Source organism: Podarcis cretensis (assembly GCF_951804945.1).
Source record: "Podarcis cretensis genome assembly, chromosome: 3".
Taxonomy (NCBI): domain Eukaryota; kingdom Metazoa; phylum Chordata; class Lepidosauria; order Squamata; family Lacertidae; genus Podarcis; species Podarcis cretensis.
The window spans coordinates 100,919,191-100,947,025 of NC_137172.1; the positions used below are offsets into that span (position 1 = coordinate 100,919,191).

At 42.9% G+C, this 27,835-nt stretch overlaps 1 protein-coding gene across 7 annotated transcripts in view; it reads left to right on the plus strand.

Annotated features, from left to right (window-relative positions):
* The window catches only part of DLGAP2 (DLG associated protein 2), a 420,471-nt gene that overhangs the window by 165,797 nt on the left and 226,839 nt on the right, over positions 1 to 27,835 (plus strand). For 5 of the 7 annotated variants that reach the window (XM_079969732.1, XM_079969731.1, XM_079969733.1 and 2 more), the window contains one exon: positions 21,150 to 21,182. In XM_079969732.1, the coding sequence (XP_079825858.1) occupies positions 21,150 to 21,182 (33 nt within the window). Of the gene's footprint in view, positions 1 to 3,217; positions 3,236 to 20,456; positions 20,477 to 21,149; positions 21,183 to 27,835 lie in introns of those variants that run through there. The other 2 variants (XM_079969739.1, XM_079969738.1) reach the window with 2 other exon arrangements.

A 27,835-nucleotide genomic window follows, 5' to 3' on the forward strand; every position in this document is an offset into this window, starting at 1 on the left:
TTTAAAAGATGTTAAGAGAAACATTTGGCTGGAAAAGAAAAATAAACCATTTGGTTTATTTAGTCTCATTTATTTTAAACTTTGCATTTTTGTACACTTTTCATTTGTGTACAACCCTTTTGATTTTTAAATGTCCATGAAAAGCAATATATATATATAAATAAATAAATAAACACATGTGGTTTTATTACTTGAAATAGAAATCAGTAGAAGTTATGGAATCTGCTGTGTGATCTTTTATGCACACTAATATCAGTTTTGAAATTTGAAACTCCAATCTGTATGTGTGGGATTGTTCTTGTGTGTGTGTGTGTGTGTTTGTGTGTGTGTGTGTACACTATGTGAGATATTTAATACTTTTGATCTAAGGGAACAGATGTAGTGTAAACTTTGTAGTATTGAGGCATGGACGGCAGATGCTGAGACAGGGCCCATTTGATAGTAGCATCCTCAGGAGAAAATGCATTAATAGATGTTCCAATAAGAAAAGAAAGCTGGTCAGCCATGAAGGAGGCCGTAAATAACAAAGTATTTCTTTTCTGTCTTCCACACAACCTTCTAGTAAATTACTTCAATATCTTCTGCACAAATCCAGAACATATTTTTTCTGTTGGTTGTTCATGATCAGCTAATGGAAGTTAACACTGTGGGAGAACATAAATATTCCAAGACCATCAAGATTCATGGTGAAGGGGAAATGCTTTATGATTTCACGGAATGGGTGAGATTGCATTTTTGCAAGCATTGTCAATGCAAGAGAAACATTTATTTGTTTAATAGTTCTGCTGCTCTAGATTAAGCATTTCTTCTCCCCAGTCCCTCTTTAACGGTTTTATATTTATATATATTGTACATGGGAACAAAATGAATTTTGAAAAGGGGTTTTGTTTGTTTGTTTTTAAGCTGGCAAATGTTTTAAACTTCATATTTTGATGTGCCTGCTAGGCAAATGTCATTCTCTGGGCATTCTGCAAAAGCTTTGTTCTACTTATTAACAAGAGGGGGAAGGTTTTTTCTGGAGGTGTGTTGAGTAATATGACTCTTGGGATATGCCATTGCAATGAAGAAACAGCAGGACGTGCTCTGCATGCCTAGAATAGCACCTTCAACTATTGAAATACTTATCTATTAACATGCAGGTTCAACGTTTCTCCTGATGTTTCAGTATAGAAAGTGTGTTTGTGTAGATCTGAATGAAAGTCATTTCAAAAGATGCTCTGGAGCAGAGTACTTTAGCTGGGCGAGGAGGCAGGATATAAATTATTATATAAATGAAAATGGTAGCTTTGTTTAAAGTAAAGGTAAAGGGACCCCTGACCATTAGGACATTAGCTCATCTCACTTTATTGGCCGAGGGAGCTGGCGGACAGCTTCCGGGTCATGTGGCCAGCATGACAAAGCCGCTTCTGGCAAACCAGAGCAGCACACAGAAATGCTGTTTACCTTCCCGCTGAAGCGGTACCTATTTATCTACTTGTACTTTGACATGCTTTCGAACTGCTAGGTTGGCAGGAGCAGGGACCGAGCAACAGGAGCTCACCCCGTCGCGGGGATTTGAACCGCCAACCTTCTGACTGGCAAGTCCTAGGCTCTGTGGTTTAACTCACAGTGCCACCCACGTCCCTTAGCTTTGTTTAAAAGGGGCATCTAAATCCAACATATCTTCCTTTCCACAGGCGGTGTGTATATAACTTCTTCTTTTTCTAAAATGCACAATATATTTATTTTATGCCCATTGATATTAGCTACTGGAAAGAATATTTAGTTTTTCATATAATTTACAATGTGAGTTATCCAATGGCTGTGGCTAATATTGTGTGTGGCTAATATTTGGTATTAGCCAATGCCATTAGGTTAGGTACAGCATTAATATGTTTTATTGAACCCAACTATTTTTGTTAATGCTGATGAATGCATACATACAGTCTGTGGTCACCAATGTACTTTCTATGAAACTGCCCATGAAACTGCAAACTTCTGCGGGGGTTACATTCTGGGGGTAGCGCATGAAGCCAAAATCATGTAGAGTCAAAACACATTGGGTACAATAGTGGGTGGGATTTCCCCCCAGACTTCCACCCACTTTAATTTTTATTTTATTTTTTGCCATGCACATAAAGCTGAATATGCACAAGTTAAATGTGTGTAAGTTTCAGGTCTCCTATATGCCATCAAAAATCCTACTTGGTTCCTCTTTGCACTGGCTCAGCCTCTCACACACCCTGAAATATGCCCACATTTCATTGGATGCCAGCTTTGGATACGATACCTATGCCATATTCTTCAACATTCCTCTGATGAAAACCGGGACGCCCATCTTTTGGTGACATGCTCTCGTGGAGCCAGCTGACTTGCATGAGAACACAGCACCGCTGCAAGTACCAGCGCTTGCTGAAAAGCACTGGCTCATCCTCTTTCTCAAGCTGGGGACATTTTGAGATCAAATCAGAAGCTGGGAGGGCTTCTGTAATTCTGGGATGTCGCAGGAAAATCAGTACACTTGAAGGGTGTGCTATCCTCGCTTCTGTTTGGTACAGAGGAGAGGTACAAAGAGCAAATGCAATAGTGGCTGATGTAGGGGCCTTTTTCCTCACTGAATGGGGTGGCTTGTGGAGGTGGGGAATGATGCACCATTTTGTTGTCTTGTCTATGATATAGCAGCCATTTTGTGTTATTCCGCACACACCGTGGCAGCCATTCCCTCAGAATTCCAAATGTGCTCACTGTCCCTAAAAGGTTGGCGACCCTGTTATATATTTTCATCCTTCACCGTTCTGCAAATGTACTCAAAAGTAATGTCACGGTCCGGTTTATGGGTGGTCAAAGTCCTGGCTGAGGACATCGGGACCGGGGGCAAGATGGCGGGGTGGGAATAGGAACAGGAGTGAGGAAGTCAGGAAGCCAAGGGTCTGAGGGTCAGAGAGCCGGGAGTCAAGGAGCCAAGGGTCTAAGGAACCAGAAACAAGGAGTCAAGAAGCCAAGGGTCCAAGGAACTGGAAGCAAGGAATCAAGAAGCCAAACGCAGCAAGGCAGGAAGCATGTTGCTGTGGCAAAGAGCCAAAGGGAAATGCTGACCTTATATCCCTTCCTGGCTCTTGCCACCAGGTGCTGTGAGTTACCAATCGGCCTCACCTGTGCGGCTGCACCTTGCCTCTTCAGAACAAACTTAGGAAAGCCCCAGTCCTGTGAAGCCCTACTGGTCACAGGGCCTGGCTCCTGTACGCACTCCTGACAAGTAAGTCCAGTTGAATTCAGTGGCATTTATTTCTAGGTAACTCTCTAGAATCCAGTGTTAGAATTACCACTGGAATGGCGTAGGAAATTTCTTTTCTCTCTCACACATATTAAACAATATTCCTTGTTTGTGACAAGCTGGATAGTACAGGGTCACCTTTATCAGTCCACTGAGCCTAAGCCAACCAGGAAGTCTGCATAACCTCTTCTTCATCAGGATCAGTTTAGAGCAGCCAAATTACTACCTTAAATTATATTGAGAGCATTTTGTCAGCAGAGGACTGGCAAGGTACAAAATACACTGGCCTTCCTTAGCTTCCATTTTTGTTACACTTGTATGATTTCAATTCCAGATGGTCCGAGGAGCCGGTAATGCATCTAATAATCTTAAGAATCATTAATCCACTTAAGCCCTTTCCGAGCATGGAGAGGAGAGGACGTTGCGAGCAGGACCCTCCCACATTCGCGGGGGCTTCCCTTGCCCCCCGCGAGAGTTGGGGAATCCCTGGGCGTGCCTGCAACCCAGCCCGCCAATCGGCGGGCGAGGGGAGGCGCGGCCTGGGCTACTTAAGGCCAGGCACGCCCAGGGACCGCCCTCTTTTCCCCTCGCCCCAACAGCTGAGCGGTTTTGCCTGCTCCTTGGTGGATTTCGGCTCGGTCTTGTCTCTAGGTCTATTGTCATTCACTGGCTGGTTAGTTCTCCTTCGCTGTGAGGAAGCCCGACACAGATCCAGCGCGGGCGCCGCATCTCCTCTCTTTGCCGCCCTTCGCCGTTTCGACCTTCCTTCTGGCAGCAGATTAACGTGAGCTGCTGCAGCGCTCACGTGAGGTGATTGGGAGAGCGGCGCTTCCCGCTTTGGCTGTTCGCAGCAATCTTTGCAGCCCTCCGGCAAAGGGAGGCTGGGGGGGGGGGCAATCAGCTGTTGAGCGGGCTGATCAGCTGTTGGGCGGCAGTGTGATTGGGTCTGGGGAGGGAGCTGCTGCCTCTTAGCCTTGAGCACGGAACTTCAGCGTTGTGAACTTCAGCCATTTCCTTTGCTCCCCAGCTTTTCCTCCAACCTTCCTTATCTACTCTCCAGCCTTTTCCTGCAGACTTTTATCTCCAGCTTATTTTTCCTCCCACCCCCCCAGCAGCTAAAGCCCAGCAGGGCGCAGGGGAGTCCCCAAACCACAGGGCGTCACTGTTTTGATGCCACGTGTTGAAGCCAGAGGGGCCATTTTGAGATAGGGCAGAGTGCACTGGCCGCCATTTTGTGCAGCCACGTGTGAGGACAGGGGCAGCCATTGCTCTTGTGGCGGTTAGGCATTGGCATGGGGCAAATTATAGGAAAAAGGAGGGGGGAAGGGAGCGCCATCACCTTCCCCCAATGAGAAGGGGTAGTCCGGTAGAGGACTCCCAGGGGGGGCGTGGCCTTGTCCGAAGCCTGGAGAGGTAGGGCCTCCGGCACGCCCCCGAGCGGTGACACCCGTGGGACCCTAGTTGGCGTACTTCAACAGGACTCCTGCGGTGTGTTCAACCCTTCCCGGTCACCATGCCGGGAAGTCGATAGAAGCCAATGCCTAAGGCCAATACCTTCAATTCCGTAATCAATAAAGTTGTGGCCTTTCATGCCCATTAACCTTAAAGCAACGTGTCCGTGTCTTCATTTCAACTGGGGGAGGAAACTTGCCACGCAAAGCCCTTTCGGAGCATGGAGAGGAGAGGACGTTGCGAGCAGGACCCTCCCACATTCGCGGGGGCTTCCCTTGCCCCCCGCGAGAGTTGGGGAATCCCTGGGCGTGCCTGCAACCCAGCCCGCCAATCGGCGGGCGAGAGGAGGCGCGGCCTGGGCTACTTAAGGCCAGGCACGCCCAGGGACCGCCCTCTTTTCCCCTCGCCCCAACAGCTGAGCGGTTTTCCCATCCCACCCACCCTTAGGTTTAGCTAGAATTGGCCTTGCTATGGACTTCGGTTGGTCGCCGCAAGGGGCCTGGTAGGAATTTTTCCAAATTGGCGCACTTCCTGCCAGTTGGTTTTTTCGCCTACCTCGTAGCAATCGTCACAACTTTCACGGTGTTGGCGGTTAGGCATTGGCATGGGGCAAATTATAGGAAAAAGGAGGGGGGAAGGGAGCGCCATCACCTTCCCCCAATGAGAAGGGGTAGTCCGGTAGAGGACTCCCAGGGGGGGCGTGGCCTTGTCCGAAGCCTGGAGAGGTAGGGCCTCCGGCACGCCCCCGAGCGGTGACACCCGTGGGACCCTAGTTGGCGTACCTTCAATTCCGTAATCAATAAAGTTGTGGCCTTTCACGCCCATTAACCTTAAAGCAACGTGTCCGTGTCTTCATTTCAACTGGGGGAGGAAACTTGCCACGCAAAAGCATAAGAGTTATTCTACTACACTTTCTCAACTTTAGTAGGCATTATTATCTGACCCATGCCCTTAATTACCTGCTTCCAGTGTGGTGTAGTGGTTAAGAGCAGTGGACTCATAATCTGGGGAACCGGGTTCGTGTCTCCGCTCCTCCACATGCAGCTGCTGGGTGACCTTGGGCTAGTCACACTTCTCTGAAGTCTCTCAGCCCCACTCACCTCACAGAGTGCTTGTTGTGGGGGAGGAAGGGAAAGGAGATTGTTGGCCACTTTGAGACTCCTTCGGGTAATGATAAAGTGGAATATCAAATCCAAACTACTACTACTACTACTTCTACTACTACTACTACTACTATTCTTCCTCCTCCTCCTCCTCCTCCTCCTCCTCCTCCTCCTCCTCCTCCTCCTCCTCCTTTTATGCTCACTCATTTTAACCAAAGCTGAGTAGTGTGGCCGACCTGGGCTCCTGGCAGTGACATCAATGCCATGTATAGCAGGATGGGGCAGGCTTGGGGAAAAGTTGGGATGGCTTGGGCATACTCAGCAATGACCCCAATGATGGGGGGCCAGGCTTTGTGGCACCACATCCCAACTGGCTACCCCTGCAATTTGGACAAAGTCTTACAAAAACAAATTTTGAACCATTTCACCAGTTCTGAAAGTGTCCTAGGAAATCTTTCAAAATAAGCCACAGGTGCCCTTGTGCCTGCTTAGATAGTAATCTGACTGAGGAAGCTTTAGCACAACTTTGTAGAAATTGATTCCCTCCAAATGTCATTGACTCCAGCTCTCACCTTCTCTGACCATTGGGCATAGTGTCTGGGGCTGATTGGACATGGAGTCCAACCTCACCTGGAGGGCCACAGGTCCCCCTCCCATGCTTTTAGGTGTTTCCATGTTGTATTGATCATGTGATATATATTTCACCTCAAAAATCTCTGTATTGTAAATATGGGCTGGTTGTTCATGTAGAACAGAAAGCAGAAGGGAGACAATTGTAATTCAACTGGCTGTTCTGGTCAACATAAATTTTATATTTGCATTACAAAGAGACTCAAACATAGAATAAGCTTTTATCCTAATGCATGGGTAGGCAACCTAAGGACCGGTGGCCAGATGAGGCTCAATCGCCTTCTCAATCTGGCCCGCGGACAGTCTGGGAATCAGTGTTTTTTACATGAGTAGAATGTGTGCTTTTATTTTAAATGCATCTCTGGGTTATTTGTGGGGCATAACAATTTGTTCATTCCCGCCCCCAAATATAGTCCAGCCTACCATATGGCTTGAGGGACTGTGGACCAGTCCACGGCTGAAAATGTTTGCTGCCCCCTGTTCTAATGTGTGTGAATGCCCTTATTTGTTTCACTTTTCAATAGAAACCTAGATTGGGAATAGCAGAATGTTTTTTTAAAAAATATATACATCAATCATAGCCCTGATTTTCTCAGCAGTTTGACATGTCATGAAATTGCAGGTTCAGTGCTGACTTGATATTGGAGAGTTTCATGATATCCTAAGACAGAAATATATTTTATAAGCTGGGGTGCTTGGCTTATGGGATTTACCCTCCTCTTCCTCCCAGGTACCTGCAAACTGATTTTATATGAGTGCTTTTCTGATGCCAGCAGGATTTGGATCATTCCTAGGAAGCGATTGGGAGATAAGAGATGTTGGCCAAAATGTACTTGTAATAATTAAATTGCCAGCTGGCAGCATGTCAGTAGTTGGATGTTCTTGCTGACAGAGCCAAGAGAACCTTTTAGCTTGCTGTAAGTTGATAGAGGTCTGAAAGACCTGTCAGTCACCAAGATGTGCTCTGCCAATAATAATAGCTCACATTCCAGGATATATGAAGTGTTATTCACTCGTAAGAGGAATGCATAAATCCACTAGCATTGCGGATCGTATCTCAGAAAAGCTAGGTACATGAAGGACTTTTCTGCTGAGCAATTTAGATCAGGCTGTTCTCTTATAGATTTGTAGAGTTGGAAGGGACTCTGAGGATCATCTAGTCCAAACCCCTGCAATGCAGGAATCTGAGCTAGATCGTGCATGACAGATGGCCATCCAACCTCTGCTTAAAAGCCTTCAAGGAAGGAGAGTTCACTACCCCTCATGGGAGTCTGTTCCACTGTTGAACAGCCTTCTCTCATTTTAAGAGTAAAACCATTGGTTCCTATATATATTTGCTTGTGTTAGTAGGCATGCAGAATAATGTCCCACATACCTATAATCTTATCTCCCCTTATGCCCCCCACCTGAACAAGATACTGTATGTGTAGTGTTGTAACAATCAGAAACATTATTATTTACGCTTATTTAACCGACAAAAGTTGGTCACATTATGACACCTGGAGCCAAATCAGAAATGGTAACAATACTTGTTTGAAGCTAACTTCTTCCCCTTTGCTTCTTGCAGCCATTGAGGAAAGGTAGTAATAGCATGACTTCACAGCATCACTGAACACCTGTAGTCACATGATACCACAAAGCCAATTCAAAGTGAGGGCAGTAAACATTGCCTTCATTCTGAATGGGTATCTGTGAGAGACCTATAACATTCTGATCCTGTTTGTAGTCCTCTCCGTTTCCAAATGGGTTTGCTTTTTGCAGGAATGAAAATGTTCGTGAGAATTGACCCATGTATCAGGTCAGCTCCAGCATTTTGCAAGTAAGAGAAGGGAGGGGGCGGAGAGAGAGAGGATAGTGGTGTATTAACAGAGCCAGGAAAGAAAACCTATCCTTCTGTTGTCATAGAAAATTATATTTCAATGTTTAATGTTTATCTTATGCTAAAAGCAGGAGGAAGGTTAAAGGGGCTTGTCTCAGTATGTTGTCAAGCTTAATTATTAAATGATTTTCAAAGTGCTATGAAGTTTTAGATTAAAGGATCCTCATATTGCAAGACTAAAGTGATCTCATTTATTATTCATTTATTATCAGATGCTGTAGGCTGGATGCAGAGCTGGTATTTTAATTAAAAAACAATAAATTGAAATGTTGATGCCCAAATTAGCTTCGCTTTAATGCATATAGCTTAAAATGATAACTACTGGCTATAAAAGTTTGGTTCTGAAAAATTGCAATGAATAGTTTTCAATAGTGAGCAACAGTGAGCACATGTCTGCCTTAAGCGCCTGCAGTTTTAGAACCAGTGGGATATAGTGGTGAATATCTTTGCACATGGAAGATTTGGCTTGCACGCCGATACAAACTTTGGATTCAATGATAGTTAGTAAATGATAGTTATTTCCAAGTTAGTATGCATTGGGCCAAGGTGTGAGTAGCATCCTCTGTTTGAAGGGCTGCTGTCAGGGAACTGCCATCAGAGCCAGAGGGAGAGGGAGGGCTCCAGAGGGATTACGGAGAGCATCCCAGGAGGGAGAGAAGCAGCCCATCTATTGGGGAAGGAAATCAGCGTAGCACCAGTGGAGAAGGGGGGCAGATGGGGGAATCGGCGAGGTGACTCCATGACTCCTCACCGGAGACCAGTGGGGAGAGCACGGGTCCTCCGCTTCCCACACCCTCCCTGCGCAGAAGGCTTCCGCGCAGGGAGAGTAGGCGGAGACTAGGCGTCAAAGAGCTTCTTTGCTGGAAGAAGTTCAAGAAACGCCCACTGACGGATTCTGCCAGCGACTGAGACAGCCACGGGTGAGTGGCTGTCCAGACAGAATAGGGTTCACCCACGGAACTCAGCCAGGTGTGGTGACGACTTAGGCACGAGCAACCCCTAGAACCATTACAGCTGCCCAGCCCTAATCCAGTTTAAAGCAAAATAACCATAAGAAGAGAGAACAAGAGGGGCCTTGAAGTTTCCTATAGTTAGCGTCTGGAGAGCAGACTGAGCAGGCACACAGGTCGCCATAGGAAACCATTTTGTGAATCAAAATGTTTTTAACACCATACTTGCTGCTTCTTGAGCGGATATGCTTAAGGGGTGTCCTCATTCCACTTTTAATATTATCAATCTCCCCCTTTTTTGCATTCATGAAATAAGGTATATCATATCTACACCAGTGAGGTGTGGTGGCACCTTGCAGTGTTCAGTGGAGGTCTCTGATGGGTACAAGTTTCATGCTCCTTCCTTGTGGAAAGAATAAACAGTATCCTATTTAGGGTACTCCCAGGTGGATATCGAAGCCCTGCTACAGTCCTATGACTCAGAGGGTGAGTCCCTTGCAATGTCTCTGTCTCCCAAGTCTTTAGAAGCCAAAGACTACAAAATAAGCCGAGGCAGCTGTAGTTGGCCAAGCAGCCTCTCCAAGGAGGTGGAGCCTACATAATACATTAGTTGGCTTTGCCTTCCTGCAGACATCTTCTGTAGCTACCTTAGCAAGACCCAGTGCTTTTTTTCTAAATAAATAAATAAATAAATAATGTTTAGGGGTACCCTCATTTTGACTCAAGAAAATCACCATTTTATAGTTCAAATTGGGGAAAATAAATACAGTAAATGGACAAATGGACAGAAATTCACAAGATGTTTAGGGATATGCGTACTCCTGCGTACCCCCCCCCCCCAGAAAAAGCACTGGCAAGACCCACTAGAGGTATCCAAAGTTCTGCCTGCTCTTGATGGAACACTGTCATATTGTGAGCCTGGGTTTCCCATGGAATTTGGACACTGAATTGTTCCCATGCAATTGGGCATGTATTAGCTGGTATTATGGGCTTATACCAGGAAGACCTGAGTTTATATCTTCACCCAGCCATCAAGTTCACTGGGTGACGTTAGCGCTGCCATTGTCTCTTTGACTTACTCCCCATTCTTGTTGAAGACAAGATGACCCTGGAAGGACAACAACATACATCTGATAAATTCAATTAAATTCTTCTTTGCCCAGTTAGCACACAGTATTGTTGAGAGTTTGGTTGACAAATTAGTTTCTCTCATTGGTGAAACCCAAGGGACAACTGAGCAACACCATACAGAGTCCTTTTCTAATATTTAAGGTGATATTTTATTTTATTAAAGAGGAAGGAACCCAAGTGATTATATGGAAGCTTTATTTAGGGGCAGTTTAATATTAACTGTAGAATACTTAGACAAACTGTTGAGAACACTTCCCTCCTGGCTTCTATATACATATGCTATTGACACCGAACCCTTGTTGCAAAATTAGTTAGTTATTTCAGGCACAGGGTGCCATCAGCTCTGCAATGATTCATGACTGCTACATTTAAACCACGATGCCTAATTTTTATAAAATTCTCCATCTGGACTTTTTTATTCCACAGAATGGACTTCCTGTGCTATGTTCAGACACTGGTACATGCTAATAAGATTTTGTGGCGCAATAATCACAAATGCTCTAGTTCCCACCCCCTCCATATATTTTAAGGTATAGCAGACAAAGCTCATTTTCCTATTTGCAACATTTCACATTAGTTTAGTTCAAAAAAAACAAAATTTAAATAGGGGTTGCTTCTGATAGAAGCAGCATGACCTTAAAACGGCAATGTACTTGGAGACTATGTTGGAGAAAAAGAGACAGAAATAAGAATTCGTGCATTATGCTGATGGCAAGGTTGCCACCAAGAATGCAACCCCATGGGTGCTACTCCACATAACAGGCCATTTGCCAAACATTTGTCAGTCTTTTGTCTAAGTCCCAGATGGTTTGGACCAATGTTATTATGCCCCACTCCAGTAAAGAAAGGTTTCGCTAGCATGGTTAACATACCTGACCTATATAAGGAGTGCTTCAAAACAAGAAACTTAACCTGCTTTGTCTCTGCCTTCACCCAAAAGGAAAGCAGTGCCCAACCTGGTGATAGGAGGATAAATGATGCAAGGAGGGAGCTGCAACTCAAAGAGGTGGCAAGGGAACATGTAGCTACTTTAGTTGATGGGGGCCTGATGAGCTGTGCCCAAGGGTAATGAGAGTGTTCATCATTTGAGTTTCACTATGAAATATATTTCTTAATGATTTGTGGAGTTCTGTAAGAATTGGGGGTACTAGGCCAGTAGGCTGATAATGTCTGTTACTGCATATTTGATCACTGTTCCGGGCAACATTTAGTCCCAAATTCTGAAATGAGAACTATTAATGTCTAGAATGTGGAACAAGATTAAAAGTAGGCATTCACTCCTTCACTTTCAAATATTTTGCAGTCAAGACAACTGCATTAAATGCATTTTAACCAGAATACATTCTTGGTGTTGCAGTGTCAAGAAATGTGGTCATCATTCTCTATGCATCGGTAGTGAGCCAAGGAGTCAACAGACTGTACAAATTTTACTTGATGTTGATTGGTATTATACTGTGTTACTTGGCAGCAAATTCTTGTCAAATTGAAATGAAACTTATTGAAACTATGCAGTATTTAAATTTGGTTTTTGGAGTTTCCGCTGCCTTTCCTAAAAGCAAAACTTGAGAAAGGAAGTTAGGAGCCAGCTGCTGTTTGCTATGACCTGTTAAACATTTGTTTCTCAAGTCTCTTCAATGATTTCTCACGTAAGTGACAAGAATGGTGTGACTTACTTCATGATAGCTCCTAGGAAAGCGCTGGGTCAATAGTTTCCCCACCAAGTTAAATACATGTCTGCTTCAGACCAATAATCATGCCAGCAGAGGGGAATGTTCCTAAGACTAATCTATTAAGCCAGAGAGCTTGGTTCGAGTGATCTCTGTGAATATTCACTTGTTTACAATAGCAGGTAGCTTTGTGTTGTTGTTCTTTCTCTAAAAGGTCAGAAAGCAAGTTAAATGTATGAGAATTTCTTGGGAAAAGCTGAAGTCAAATAATGGGATGTTTATCTAGCTAGAAACCCCATGCCACCATAGCTTTATACAAAATGATGACAAATTATCCAAGAAAGGGCAAACTATAATAATGTGGGGCTGCCCATGTTCTGTGGGACGGTCCCTAAGGATGCTTCAGAATCTGGAAGAATGTCACCACCTGATTTCATGTGGGTCAGCATTATTATATGACACCAATGCCTTCAAAGCTGCACAATATAATGTTCACCAATATGTTTCTGGGCCTAATTCAAGCTTTAGTCATTTATATTTTAGACTTCACAAGGCATGGAACAGAACAAAGCAAAAGTGATAATCAGTCTAAAACACCATTAAAACACTACATCAAACCATTGGAGCCATTAACTAATCCACTAATTAGGCAAAAAAGAAAAAGAAATAAAATAAAAGAAACCATTACCAGACTTGCAGTCATTCCTCACATCCCTGTGTGAAAAGATGTGTTTTCAGTTGTCTCCTGGAAATCACAACACATATTTTGGGAATTACTTGACCTGGGAGAAAGATGTGCAGCTGCCAGCAAATCAGTTCAAATGGCTCATGGTCAGCAGAGGCAAGAAGCAGGTTTCGCCCTCACATTGCAACCTTAGCACATAAAAGTCCATGCCTTCTATTTAGTTACTTGTTGGCCATGACACTGAGTTGTCTGGCCTTTGCTTGGTAGAGATTCTGAAGGGGCATGCAGCCTCTGTGTGCAAAGGGCGAAGACGCACTCTGGATCCTTGCGGTATAGATGTGCCCCCCCCACCCCCATGAGAGGCATCTACCATAACTGACAGATGAGAGGGGGGAAAAGGTAAAGGTGTGTTTGATTTCCTATACTGCTGCTTCCCACCCCCCTTTTCTTGCTCTGCCAGCTTGACTTCTCTGTGTTGAAAGAAGGCATGCAGTTGCGAATTGAACTAAATTGCAACTAGAGATGCAAATGTTCATCTGACATGTAGATAAACATAAACATTCATTTTCTGAAATGCTTCATCGTGAGACACTTTCTCATTTCTTTTCCTTATTTTTTTTCTGGCAAAGATAAAGCTGCTCAAATCACCAATTTGGTTTTTTTTTTTTTTGTATTTTAAGTGTTTCACATTGCTGTGATTATTCTCAAGGAGTGTCAGGACCTGAAGTGGTGAGGAGACGAGGGACATACTGCATGTTGCTTATGCATTGGGTATAGTCCTATATGGCTGACACAGCCTTCTCTCTGGTAAAAGATTCTCTGCTTTTCAGCAAGAAAAAGGGCCGGGATGAGAAAGTTCCCCTTGATAACCATTTCCTCTATGAAACTCCCTGCTCGCTGCAGAATTGCACAGCCATGCTTTTAAAATAAGCATGGCTCTGTAACAGTAGCACCAAGGGTAAAACGGACAAAGAGAAAAAATTAGGGTGGGCAGAGGAGCCAATTGGCAAGTGGCAATTTATGTTAGCTTTGTAAACCACTTCTTTTATTGAAGAATGCAATATTTTAATGCCATCATCATCGTGGAGGTGTCTGTGGAGGGGATATGTTGATTGAAAAAGTCTAGCCAACCAGATGATTAGTTGGGTTCCTATTGAGGGTATTTGGCAAGCCAACATGACATTGATGTGGGATTGAGGATTGGTGTGGTCGTTCTTTGGTGTTATGGCAGGGGACAAAGCTGAAGTGCAACTTTTGAATAAATGTGTTTTTAATAATAAAAAAGCACTAAAAGAAAAAGGGAAAAGAAAGGATGTTAGCCTAAGGAAACCTTTTAAATAAATAAAAGTACCCTCTCCCCACAATGCACACATTGCTACATACATCAATGCCAGTTCAATTTCTGTGGTGCTCTTTATCTCGCTGTCCACTTATTTAACATACAAATTTAACATACTTAATGATGTACCTCTTTCCACACTATACATTTCAAGGTAAATGAATGATCAAAACAACATTCTAAAAAGTATCTCTCTATCTCCACACACACACACACACACACACACACACACGATGGAAACCATGGCTTCATGGCTCACACACACACACACACACACACACACACACACACAAAACACCATTCCAGAAATAAAAATGGGATGAGAATGCAAACAACTGCAATTTTCACTTCTGTTTCCACTGGAATTCTCTGACATCCCTAGCATAAGTTTGCAGCCTTATTCATCCTGACAGCGTCAGTCTCCTTGACTGCCTCTAGCACTGCTGTCTGTTCCTCTACTCCTTTTCTGCCAACCATCGCTTCCTTTGTCCTTGTGACCTATGTGAGACGCCTTCTTCTTTCTCTTTCTTCTTTTTCCTCTTCCCTCAGTCTCTTCCACCTACACTTCCCTCAAGGTTTGTGTATCTCACTCCAACCCTTGTTGAACTGGAAACTTGTCAGGAAGACTTCCTTTGTAGTGAAGCTGAATTGAAGGTGATAGTTTTTGTTGTGATGAACTGAGCCTTGAGGAATCCCACTAAACAGCAGAATTTCTTTCCCCCAACAGATCTGCCACATTTATTTTTCAACAGGAGGTCTAAGTAAGGAGAGTGCCAGGTTTAACAAAAATATAGGCACAAGGGAGAGGGAAATGCAGGGAGACATGAAAAGGAGGAATGGAAATTAAACATAATTCATAATGTAGTCAGGTTTTATGGCCATGACACATAGTTGTATTTAGATACAAATATTGAAGCAAAATCCTAAAAATGACTAATAGCTGTTGAGCTTTGCTTTAAATTATACCTTGGCTCCCAGCTGCACTCAATCTCATGATAATATATACATATTTTATTTCTCTTTAAATGGCAGAAAATGAACTGTAAATTCCATTTCCCTGACATCAGAGAAGCATTATGCAGACAAACAATGACAGAGAAATATTCTGTAGTAATCTTTCATTGACATAAACGAGTAGAAAATGTGCAACATTAAATGCAGTCTTTAGGATGAATTTTCAAAGCACATTCTATCTCCAGCTAGATTTACCAGCTTCATTTTAGACTTATCATTGATCTCTAAAACTTATAGGACTTATCCCAGAGAAAGTGTGGTTTCATGGCCTAACCGCAGTGTACTGAATGTTTTCTGAGCCATAAGGCCGCTTGCTAAAGAGGGAAAAAACAACCCACCAAGCACATTCTGTGGTCTGAGTGGTAGGGAAAGGTGACTTCCTTTGGCAACAGACCATACAACCAATGGGTTGGATCCAGACTTAAGAACAGACCATAATGCATGACTGAATCTGGGTCCATAAGCTGTGGTTCATAAGCATATGTCTTCATGTGTATGCATGTATGTTGGTGTGTAATGTTTTATACAATTGTGGTTCTGGTTGGGAGGATGTGGGTCATTGTGGAGGGTGCTCACTCAGCTTCGGATCAGCTTTTGAACGAAAGGGAGGGTGTTTAGGATAACAATGATCATGAATTGCAGAAGCATAACGTTTCAGATAGCCACCAACTTTCTAGGGCACGGCAAAGACTATTGTTTTATTTGTTTCCAGAAATCTCACAAACAAGATCTATCTTGTCACTGACTCCTGCATGGTGCCATCAATCAATGGTCTTAAACAAGTGGAAGAGAGGAAATCACAGCAATTCTCCACTCTCTCTTTTCCCATAAGTAGTCCAGACCAAGCCAAGCCAAGTTCCCTTTGCATAAGGAGAGGGAAAAGAAGATTTTAGTTAAACAGAGATGTAACTTTTGACAGTAGCGCTGAAAGGTGTTTGTCAGGTTAGGCAAAACATTACTTTTTAAGATACATATTCATGGGCCCTAGAAGTTTGTAGAGAAAGAGAATACTAGGCATCGAGCAGATAGCAAGTTGAAGACTAAGCACATTTTTAGATTGAACAGCATTAATTAAAACTGTTACTGCAACAGTTGTTGACACAGACTCTCCTATCTAGGTCAAAATGTATCTACGGTAAATGTACATTTAGTCTGACATCTTTAACTCATGCAATTTATTTTCTGAGACAGGAAACGAAAACAACTTAATTAATAGATTAACTGAGTTGACTTATTGAAATAGTAGAGCTCCACTGTGTGGCTGGGTAACTTTGCTAATCAACAGTAGCAGCATTGGAAATATAGAACGAAGGCTCATGATTAGCTATATGTTTTTATTTAGCCCTCAGGTGTGTGATATTTGTCTAGATTTGTTGGATGCTGTGCTTATTAGTGTGTTTTGTGACAGTTTTTATAGCAGGAAGACTAGGGGAGCCCCATGTGCAACTAAAGCAGTTATCTTTCTCTCTGCAGTAAAGGGAGCATTTTGGGGGGGGGGGGTGGAAGGAAGGAAGGAAGGAAGGAGCACATGAAGCCAAGGGTTGCTTCAAGTGAGGGACCTAGTTTCCCCAGACCTAGTGCTATAGTGCTTGAACCAACCCCGAGAGTAGCAGTAGGAAGACTTTTTAGATAGCATGTCAGGAAATCCTTTTTCTTTTTCATATTTCATTTGCCATGCGCTGAGAAGTGAATATGCTCTAGCACTAATGGTTTGGTACAGGGAGAGGAAGCCAATTTGTTTATGAGCCCCAAAAGAGCATTGAAAGGAAATTTGGAGGGAAAGGAAGCTTAAAGCATAGGATAGGGCTACTTAGGGACCAAGACTTTGATGAACTTTAAGGAAATTTGATGGAATCGTAACTGCTGAACAGGAAGATGGCTACTAGCCACAACTGCTATGTTCTACCTCTACTGTGGGAGGTAATATGCCTCTGAGTACCAGTTGCTAGGATTCACATGTGGAGAGAGTACTGTTGTGCTCAAGTTCTGATAGCTAGCTTCTCATGGGCATCTGTTTAGCAGCTGTGAGGACAGAGTGTTGTGCAGGATAGCCATCCACATACAACGAGCACCCCTAACTCTAATTAATACATGAAGGGGTTAAGAACATAGAGCAAGGTGTCCTGCAAGGCTTAGCTAGGACACTGTTTGACCGTGGAAAATACTTCTTTGGGGGGTTGTTGGCTCTCTTTCATTGTATGTTTTTAAGCAGAGGCTGTATGACCACCTGCTTAAAGTTGAGATTCCTGCATTGCGGGGAGTTAGACTAGATGATCCTTCAGGTCCCTTCCAACTCTACAGTTCTGTGATTCTATGAACTGAACTGCCTCGCAGAAGCTTTCACAGACTCTAGAAGTGCAGACAAATGAGTGGCGAGATTTGTACCCATTTGTCTGCCAGCAGCTGCCTTATTTCCAGGCTTTTACAAAGGAGCTCAAATCTCTGTTGCTGACAGTCATTCCTTAGGAATGTAAGACATAGGGCAGGCATAGGGAAACTCCGGCCCTCCAGATGTTTTAAGACTACAATTCCCATCATCCCTGACAACTGGTCCTGTTAGCTAGGGATGATGGGAATTGTAGTCCCAAAACATCTGGAAGGCCGGAGTTTGCCTATGCCTGACATAGGGCCATAGGAAGCTGCCTACACTGAGTGAGACACATGGTTCATTCACCTAAGCATTGACTTTGTTCAGACTGACGGTGGCTTCCCTGTGTTTGAAGCCCAGGTTATCCCTCCAAACCCTACCTGGGATTGAACCTGGGACATCTCTGTATGGAAAGTATGTGCTCTGCCCACTGAGCTATGGCCCTTCTCTTGCACAAAGCAGACCAAGAGTTTGAAGTGCCGTTTGGGGGAAAACACCCTTTGCAGAATGTAAGCTGTTGTAGCGCGGAGGGCTTATTTAAAAACTGCTGCTTACAGAAAAGAATTTCACAGTATCTTTTAATTACTGTGAATGATCAGTGCCTTTGTTTTACTTCTCAGCTGAAAGATGGCACTTCCCAACAGCAGGCAGGCTTCTGAAATCATGCTGAGACGATGCTGACTCAAAGGAAACATCGCCATATTTCGAATTACCAACACAGAAACATTTTTTTCCGAGAGATATTCTGTTCCTCATGAGATTTATAACTCTATTCCCAAGTGCTGTGATTAAACAGTTATATCCTTCCCCTCACACGCTCTTCTGGTCGCTTTGCAGCGTTGTGCCCATTTTTCTTCACAAACAACTTTTATCTCACATCTCTGTTCTCAGCTGAAGTGATAGTAAAGCAGACAAATTTACAGGCAAAATATGCAGACAAAATAAACGCTGCTTTCGATTGCATTTTAACCCACCTTAGGATCAAATGATGAAGAGCAGACTAAAGCATTTTAAATAAATGACAAGAACGAGACGAGTTGCTTGTTACGGTATGTGCGCACAAGTCAGATGCCCCTTTCTCTAATAAGATTACTCGGAATAAAAGCCACATCTCCTCAAGACTTACACAGGAAAGAAATGAAATAAAAATGGTTCCCCGAGAATGCAAAATAGAGACGTGTTTCCCTGTAAACTTTATACAACAACAACAACACATGCTCAGTGGAACCATTAGCAGAAATAAAAATGGAAGCTTTTTGTGCAAAGTGGTTAGCACTTTCTGACATAATGATAGTTTGAAAGATTGTAGGCAATGCAAATGGGAAATGTTTTGAAAGGCTCGTGCTTCCACCAATTATACTGAAGCATACAGTCCAAGTGTTGAAGCAGACCATACAATGATGGTCCATGGGAAGCCTTCTGCGGTGCTACCTCTTTTAACCAGGGCACCATGTGTGGTAGTCTTTCATCAGAGTGTTGGCTTTTCTTTCTTGGAGTACAACTTCAAGAGCTGCTTCTACAGAAAAGCCTTCCTGAACCACCCCAGCCTCTGTTTCTGTAACCTAGTCTTGCCTCCTGACATTCCCTTATTCATTTCTCAGTACAGTGGTACCTCAGGTTAAGTACTTAATTCGTTCCGGAGGTCCGTTCTTAACCTGAAACTGTTCTTAACCTGAAGCACCACTTTAGGTAATGGGGACCTCCTGCTGCTGCCGCACTGCCGGAGCACAATTTCTGTTCTCATCCTGAAGCAAAGTTCTTAACCCGAGGTAATATTTCTGGGTTAGCAGAGTCTGTAACCTGAAGCGTATGTAACCCAAGGTACCACTGTACTTTTTTTATTAAAAAAACACACGCCTGATTCTACCTCATCTCCATTTCCCCCCTTGTTCTATCTCTCTAAAGTGGACCGTAAATTCCCCTGGCAAGGACTTGTTCTATATTCTGTAGCAGTGTCTAGCTTTCTGTATACACTAAAAAAAATAGGATTGTTAGGAAATGTTATGCTTGGAGTGATTTTCCTGCAACCTGCCTTGAGAGCACATTGGGAACAGAAATGTGAAACAAACTTTTTAACATTACGTTTAACGTCTGTAGGGTTCCTGGCTTACATCAGAGGCATCTTGTAGTCTGTTAAGAGACGGCCAGGTTTTTCACATTGTGCCTTAAATAGTTATATGGATGAAGGGATTTTGGCAGCTGCATGTAGGTTTCGGAACTCCATCCTCCTGCAGCACTGTGGAATGTGGGGGGAAAGACCTTTTAAAATCCCAAATTTCTCAAGCTGTTAAAGACACAGAAGTCCTTTATGTTGAAAGGTTGGACCATTTGTTATTTCCTGGTTCATCCTTGTGTGCAGACATCATTTTGGTTTGTTTTGTATGCATGTAGGTGGAGGAGTGACATATGCAAAAGCAGTCTCAGCTCACTGGGGCATCAAGCCTAGCATGTTTGCTGAATGGTAGAGATGGGGAACTTGTGGCCTTCCAATGTGGTTGGGCATCAACTTGGATCAGCTGCAGCCAGTCATGGTCAATGGTCAAGGGTGTGATGGGAGTTATAATCTATCAACCTTTGGAACCCCTGATCTCAGGGACCATGTGTATAGATGTGGGTCGTGTAACCTGTGTTAAGGATAACGGTTTAATTTCCTGAAATGGGAATGGTTACTTATGTTAAATTACTGTTTATTTTTAATGTGGAGTTTTTCCTTTGGTGGTAGCTCTCATGTGATTGGCTGACTGTGAGTCACATGAGACAGGCATTCTATTCTGTTGTGACTGTTATTCCAATAACGGTCATTTTTAACTGTCTTTCTGCTTTACCCCTCTCTCTCTGTGAGGGAGAATGGCGGCTGAGAGAGGCTTCTCAGGATACTGCTGAGGACATTGTGTGTCAATGTGATGTATCTGAAGTGAAACAGACAGAGGATGATCCCTAAAGGTTATTAGGGAGAAACCTGTGCACAAAAGCTCTCTGTAAGGAACAGAGAGAATACTGCAGAGGTGAAAGTAAAAAATAAAAAAATAAAAATCCAAAAGAAACTGTAAGACCTGAGTGAGCTCTACAGTTCAAGTGAGAATGTACCCATGTTTGAATAAACAGGAGATTGTAAATATATTTTTCTCAGTTGAATGTGAAGAGTCTGAACATTGTATAGTCTTTACAAAGAAGCTATCAACAACCTAGAGGAGCTATTTAGCTTCCTAGCTGTAAGCTACTCAGTTACTTTGTGTATCATCAAAATTTATACACACAACAACAACAACAACAACAACCTGTATGCGTCACCTGTGGGTGTTTGTATGCATGGGACCATGTATGCAAAAGCAATGTTTATATAGGCACCACTCTCACTCTCCTTAGTTCAGATTGGCTGGGGTAACCCAGTCAGATGGGCCAGTTCCAATTATTATTATTACTATTATTATTATTATTATCATCATTATCTACTATGAGTACTGGGTATTGGAGTTAGAGAAAGAGAGAAACATAAAGTGGGAAGAGATCTGTGCTTCACTGCTGATTGTCCAAGATATAATGCATCAAACAAATATAGCGTCAAGAGAGGAGAAGCTCAAGGATATAATGAGGCAATCCTAGCTAAAAAGTGATAATCTCTGTAAAGGCTACTGTATTGACTACTTTCTGTATTTCTTTCTTTCTTTTTCCTTGCAGAGTCACAGTGTACACTCTGTGGTGAACCTGAAGGTGAGTTGCGCATCAGCATCCTTAATAATTTTCAAAGTCAATAGTGGTGATACTTGACTTGCATGATTTGTTTATTCTGCTAGTACTTTTTCTACTGTGGCAGTAAATGGAACATGTCATTAGATGTGATGCTAAGGGGGGGAGGGCGGGAGCCGGGGGGGGGGGGGAGTGGAGAAGAGACGTACTGCTGTGTTAGATGCCAGAAAATGAATTGAATTAGTGCTGAGTAAAGTACAATACATCCTTTGGGCAGCAGGAGACCAATATTCTCTTGTAATAAAAATGGAAATACCTTTTACCCAGGTATTGTGCAATGGTCAGTATAACATAATAAGAAAAAAGAAAAGAAAGGGAGAGTGTGAGTATTCATTTTAGGGCATATAGAAACATATCCCAGTTAGAATTTAACTCGAGCCATTGACATTCCGCTGTTGAATTAATAGCATTTTGCTATTATTTTGCAATGATTCTGTCAGTTCAAAGATTTCTCCTTGTGTCATTCTCCTCCCTATGGGTGCCTCCTAAATATGTTCTGTATGTTCTGGGATTTTCCCCATTTGTCCAGAGCAGATTTGAGGGCAGAGCATGCCCAAGGGCCCTAATCCTTGAGCTAGCAGAAATGTTTCGTTGAATACTGCCCTTATTCTCATACTATAATCCAACCTTTCATACACTGTCCTGCAATAAGTTTTCCACTAACTAGGTTTTGCATAAGAGCTCGTCCTACCAGTGCCATTTCTTCTTATTTTTTGGTGGCAGAGGGAGAATTTGTTTCTTGCACATAATGTTTAGGATGTTTAATTCAACTGGATTTTAAAATGCTCTTCTGTCATGCTCTCCTGTTATGTTATTACTATAATATTACTATAATATCATTTCTGTATTTTGTAAATAACTTTCAAGTTCATATTGCTGAAAAGTAGGATATAAATACCAGCAGAAGATAAATAACCCAGCCAACATTGTGCGAGCGCTTTTAATTTCCAGTTAGCTCAGTAGAAGAGAGTTCAGTTAACTTGGATGGATTTTGTTGTCTGTTTTTAATGTTTGTTTGCAATAATGTGGACAGAAAATTGAACTGGAAGTATTATTCAGAGAAGCCAATACATTATTCAAATAATGGGAGTTCAGGATGTGGTTAATTCATCTCAGTGAAATCAGTGGACGTACAAATTCTTAACTTTACCTGGATTATGCCCTTACATTGTAAATTTGAAATATCATTTTCATCGCGTGTATGATTTACATTTTGATTGTATCAACCGTGAGCTGCACTTGATCTCAAGACACTGCAAACAGCCTTTGGGGATAAATAGTAGCTGCTGGTGGATTTTTAATTTAGCTGAAATGAGACAACTTCATTCTGTGGAATGTCTTAATGTCTTAAAAATAAAACTGCAAGATGTTTGTGATAATTAAAGGCTATAGGTAGTATCTAGTAGTAACCAGGGTAGACCCATTGAAATCAATAGTTAAGTAACATAAGGCCATTGATTTCTGTGGGTCCAGCCTGAGTATAATTTAGTTACTACTCTATAAAGTTATCAGCATTGTTAGCAGTAGCATTGTTTTTAAATTAAACCAGTGATCCTGTGGTTGTAGATATGGCATTTGGAATACATGTAATAAAGCATAGTTTTCTTAATATTTTGCTGGGCAACAGGAGAGATCAGAAGTCTAAAAAAATTATATTACATTGGGGCTCCTATTTTAGTCTTAAAATAATTGAGTAGGGAGAAACACTATATTATTTCAGTTAACACCTCCTTTCTTGCCATCTGTGCCTAGTGTAACCTTTTTTCCCTTCTTCTTCTTCTTCTTCTTCTTCTTCTTCTTCTTCTTCTTCTTCTTCTATTTAAGAACTAGATGATCTGGTTTTATTTTTTTCAGATTAGGAATCTGGGCATTGGTTCAAGAATAATATATTAAACATGCAATAGATTGCTCTCGGTAGGGTTTAATTTCCACCTGAGTAACTCTGCAGTGTGCTGGTTCCGTGGTGTTACCTCCAAGTCTAAAAGAAACCAAGCAAAGACTTGTAAGTGGCCCCAGAGAACCTTTACAAACACTACTGAAGCATGGATTAATGCTTCATAATTCTTGGTGCCCTGCGATCTCTCAGCAATTTGTTCAGTAATTTGCTTGACTGCTTCAATGCAGTGCAATATTATAAGACTCCATACTTTTTTTTTTACACAAAAAAATGTTGTTTAATTTATTATTATTATTTTATCTAGTTTTCTGAAAGGACTTCAGTGTGCCATTATGATAACGAATTCTATTTTGGCTTGAGGCAGGGCCTGACAGGCTCCATAAAGGACTGCTGCTGCTGCTGCTGCTACTGCTGGATAGAGAGGGCTCCGTTTTTTGGTTTTTTTTTAATTGCTTTTATTTTTTATCTATGTCATTTTAAATTGTGATTGATATTAATACTGTATTCTTAGTTTTAGATTTTATGATTTATGTGGAAATTGTTTTCCATTTGGTTGTGTACTTTCTGATGTGTTTTATTTATTGCTTATGACTTTCGTTATGTTGATAACTATGTAAATCTTGTCACGTTGTTTTAACCATGGAAAGGTGGCATACAAATAAAATGATGATGATGATGCTTTTTGTGTGAAACATGACCTCATTGTTTGTGCGTATTTGATGTTAAAATTAATTTGTTGTGATTTTGAGACACAGTCCAGAAATATAAAGACTGTGCCCTCCAGTGAGGGCCAAGTTGTTTTATTACTGTCAGGGAACTGCCATCGGAGCCAGAGGAGGAGGGAGGGCTCCAGAGGGATGCCAGAGAGCGTCCCAGGAGGGAGAGAGGCAGCCCATCTGCGGGCGAAGGAAATCAGCGTAGCACCAGTGGAGAAGGGGGGCAGATGGGGGAATCGGTGAGGAGGCTCCATGACTCCTCGCCGGAGACCAACGGGGAGAGCACGGGTCTTCCACTGCCCACACCCTCCCTGCGCAGAAGACTTCCGCGCAGGGAGAGTAGGCGGAGACTTGGCGTCAAAGAACTTCTTTGCTGGAAGAAGTTCAAGAAATGCCCACTGACGGATTCTGCCAGCGATTGAGACAGCCACGGATGAGTGGCTGTCCGGACAGAAAGGGTTCACCCAGGTGACTCAGCCAGGTGTGGCGACGACTTACGCACGCGCAACCCCTAGAACCATTACAATTACATTAGGCTGTTCAAAATGTATTGACCTCCACTTCCACTTGTCCTGCCACTTTCCCCCTGGAAAACCCACTCTTTAATGCTGAATCGTAGCAAACGTCAATCAGGTTTTCTCCAGATGGATGCTTACTCTGATTTAGCACTAAAGAGTGGGTTTTCCAGGGGAAAGTGGCAGTGCAAAGGCAAAACCACTTGGACATGTGCCTAGAAAGCATGGGATAAGCAGAAAACTGTGTACCCCTTCATGTATTAAAAGTGTGGAAGAGCCCTAAGCCACTTGAGCCACTATTATTATTATATTAATAACATAATTACTGCCAGTTGCAAACAAATTCTACTGTTATCAAATTTTAGCTTATTTTCTTGGTTTCCTCTCTGGCATTAAACTAGAGTTTTACAGTTCAGATGTAATAGGGAACTCTAGGTGGATAAACCAGGTTATTTGCGCCAAAGCCAGAAGAGAAGGGCAAGGGAAGAACACTAAACCAGGGGTTACTCGTGTAAGCGGCTCCTGTCCAGTTGGCTCCTTTAAAACAAGCAGGCTCTCTGTACCTCTCTCCTCCCCACTCAGCTCGCTAAATAGCATTATTAGCAGCATCCTTCTCCACACACCCCATGCGTGCTCCTTGTCCCTTGAGTGCTTTTCCTTCCCTCCCCACTTAAAACGTGGTTACATGGATCCTCAGGATTTTTGCACTGGGTCACCCCAAATTCACCATCAGATCACATAGCATGTCCATGGCTACATCTTGCACCAAAAAAATCACGTACCCACTGTTGCCTGGGGTCGCAGTGGTGCAAAAACGTGGTTACAAAGCACGGATCCACATGGATCATCAGGATTTTTGCATTGGGCTACTCCAAACTCACTGTCAGATCACATGTCTGTGGCCACAGCATGAACCACAAAAATCATACATCCACTGTTTCGTTTAGAATATTTTTTTCCTTGTTTTCCTCTTCTAAAAACTACGTGCATGTTATGGTCTGGTGCATGTTATAGAGCGAAAAATACGGTAGATACCTGACAGATTCCAGCCTAGGTAAAGCAGCCTTGGTAGGATTTTTCTCCCTGCTCCCTTGCTAAATTATAATGAGGAGCAGTAAACCATAGTTTATTAAGCCATGAATGAGCCAAGCCAATGAGTGCTAGCTTTTATTGACTGCTTTGTAAGTTATCTGAAGATTTCGCTTTCACTATCTCTGTCACATGTTGACAATAATAATGTGCACATTTAAACTTAATAGGTTGATTCATTAATTACCCATTTATCAAAACAAAATGACCGCCTCGGTTTCTCTCTCTCTTTTGTGGTTGGCTGTCTTAACTTTATTTTGTTCTGAAATTGTTCTATGGATCTTTGGACTGCAATAAAGATTATATATTTAATTACCCATTTAAAAGACAGATGAGTGAAATGGAGACCTACTGTATGAGAAGTCTCAGTTATGCCCTTCCAAGTCTCTGGTTCAGCATCAGTGTAGACTCCATGATTAGGAGAGTGTCCCTGCAGTGCAAATGAAACTCCATTTCCCCCATCAGTTTTGATTGTAGGTATCCAGAATTGTAGGATAGAATTCACACTTTTTTATTGTCTGAGCTGGTCCAAGTTCTTTTGATCTGGAATGTCCAATATCTTATGAGGAGAAGCTAAGGAGTTCATTGCTGCATTAGATTGAGTGATGGTCGAGCTTGTGACAGGCTTGTCACAAATTGGCTTGGACATAAGCTGTAATAATTCCCAAAATATTGTGAAATAGCTTTGCTTATTTCTGAACCAACACCAACCCCTATTTGCCTCAATAACTGCCCATAAATCCTCTCAACTTCCACTTAACTGACTTACCTGTTCAGTGGCAACAGTAAACCATGAAAAATGAGAGAAGGGAAGAGTTGGGTATATTTCATCTTCCACTCTCCTTTACCAGTCTCTGCCCACTTTCCTCTTGTGGAAAAGTGTCTGCGCTCTCGCAGTGGCGGCAAACACAGAGAGGGAGACAAGGAAGGAATGCATCTCCCATGTGCCTCTCCAGTGCATGGCATGTTTCCATGCACTATTCCAGGTCACAGAACGCAAGTAGACCCTGGGAAATATAATCTCCTCAAGGGCTACTGTACCACAGTGCCATGCTCCAGAGAGAGAATATGGGAGAGAACTTTTCTCACCCCATTTGTTCCAGAAGAATTATTCTGCAGCTTGGATTAAATTCCAAGTTGGAGAAGAAACTGGGGTTGTATGGCTTGAGTGGTATTTGAGAAGACAGTGTGGGAGAAATGTTCAGTGAACTCAGTCCAATAATTTCTGCAGGGAAAAATCTAAGAACCTCCAAGAGAAGATGAAAGGTACGCATAATTTGTAATTGACAAAAAAAAATACACTGCAAAAGAAAACCCTTTAAAAGCCATTATTTATTCCATCCATCGCCATGCCTCTGTGCTCTTCACTGAGCATTCATTGCATCAGATTCCTCCTATGCAACAAGTTCACCTCGGCTTCAAAATCTCTGAGGTGCACAAAGCAAAAACCCAGCCCATAAATTCCTTAGTGCAACAGAATTGAAATGATTTGGCCAGTGTATGCAGATGATATGTCTGTGTTACTATTAGAGCACAGATATTGCCCTGAAACTCAGACAAGTCTGAATGGACAAAGTTTTCAGCACTAAAAGGTAATATTTGTTTCACAGGAATAATAATAATAATAATAATAATTTATTATTTGTACCCCACCCATCTGGCTGGGTTTCCCCAGCCACTCTGGGCGGCTTCCATAGAAACCAAAAAACACTAAAATATCACACATTAAAAACTTCCCTGAACAGGGCTGCCTTAAGATGTCTTCTGAATGTCAGGTAGTTGTTTATCACTTTGACATCTGATGGGAGGGCGTTCCACAGGGCAGGCGCCAGTACCGAGAAGGCCCTCTGCCTGGTTCCCTGTAGCTTTGCTTCTCGCAATGAGGGAACCGCCAGAAGGCCCTCGGCGCTGGACCTCAGCGTCCGGGCAGAACAATGGGGGTGGAGACGCTCCTTCAGGTATACTGGGCCGAGGCCGTTTAGGGCTTTAAAGGTCAACACCAGCACTTTGAATTGTGCTCAGAAACGTACTGGGAGCCAATGTAGGTCTTTCAAGACCGGTGTTATGTGGTCTCGGCGGCCGCCCCCAGTCACCAGTCTAGCTGTCGCATTCTGGATTAGTTGTAGTTTCTGAGTCACCTTCAAAGGTAGCCCCACGTAGAGCGCATTGCAGTAGTCCAAGCGGGAGATAACTAGAGCATGCACCACTCTGGCAAGACAGTCCGCGGGCAGGTAGGGTCTCAGCCTGCGTACCAGATGGAGCTGGTAAACAGCTGCCCTGGACACAGATTTGATCTGCGCCTCCATGGACAGCTGTGAGTCCAGAATGACTCCCAGGCTGCGCACCTGGTCCTTCAGGGGCACAGTTACCCTATTCAGGACCAGGGAGTCCTCCACACCA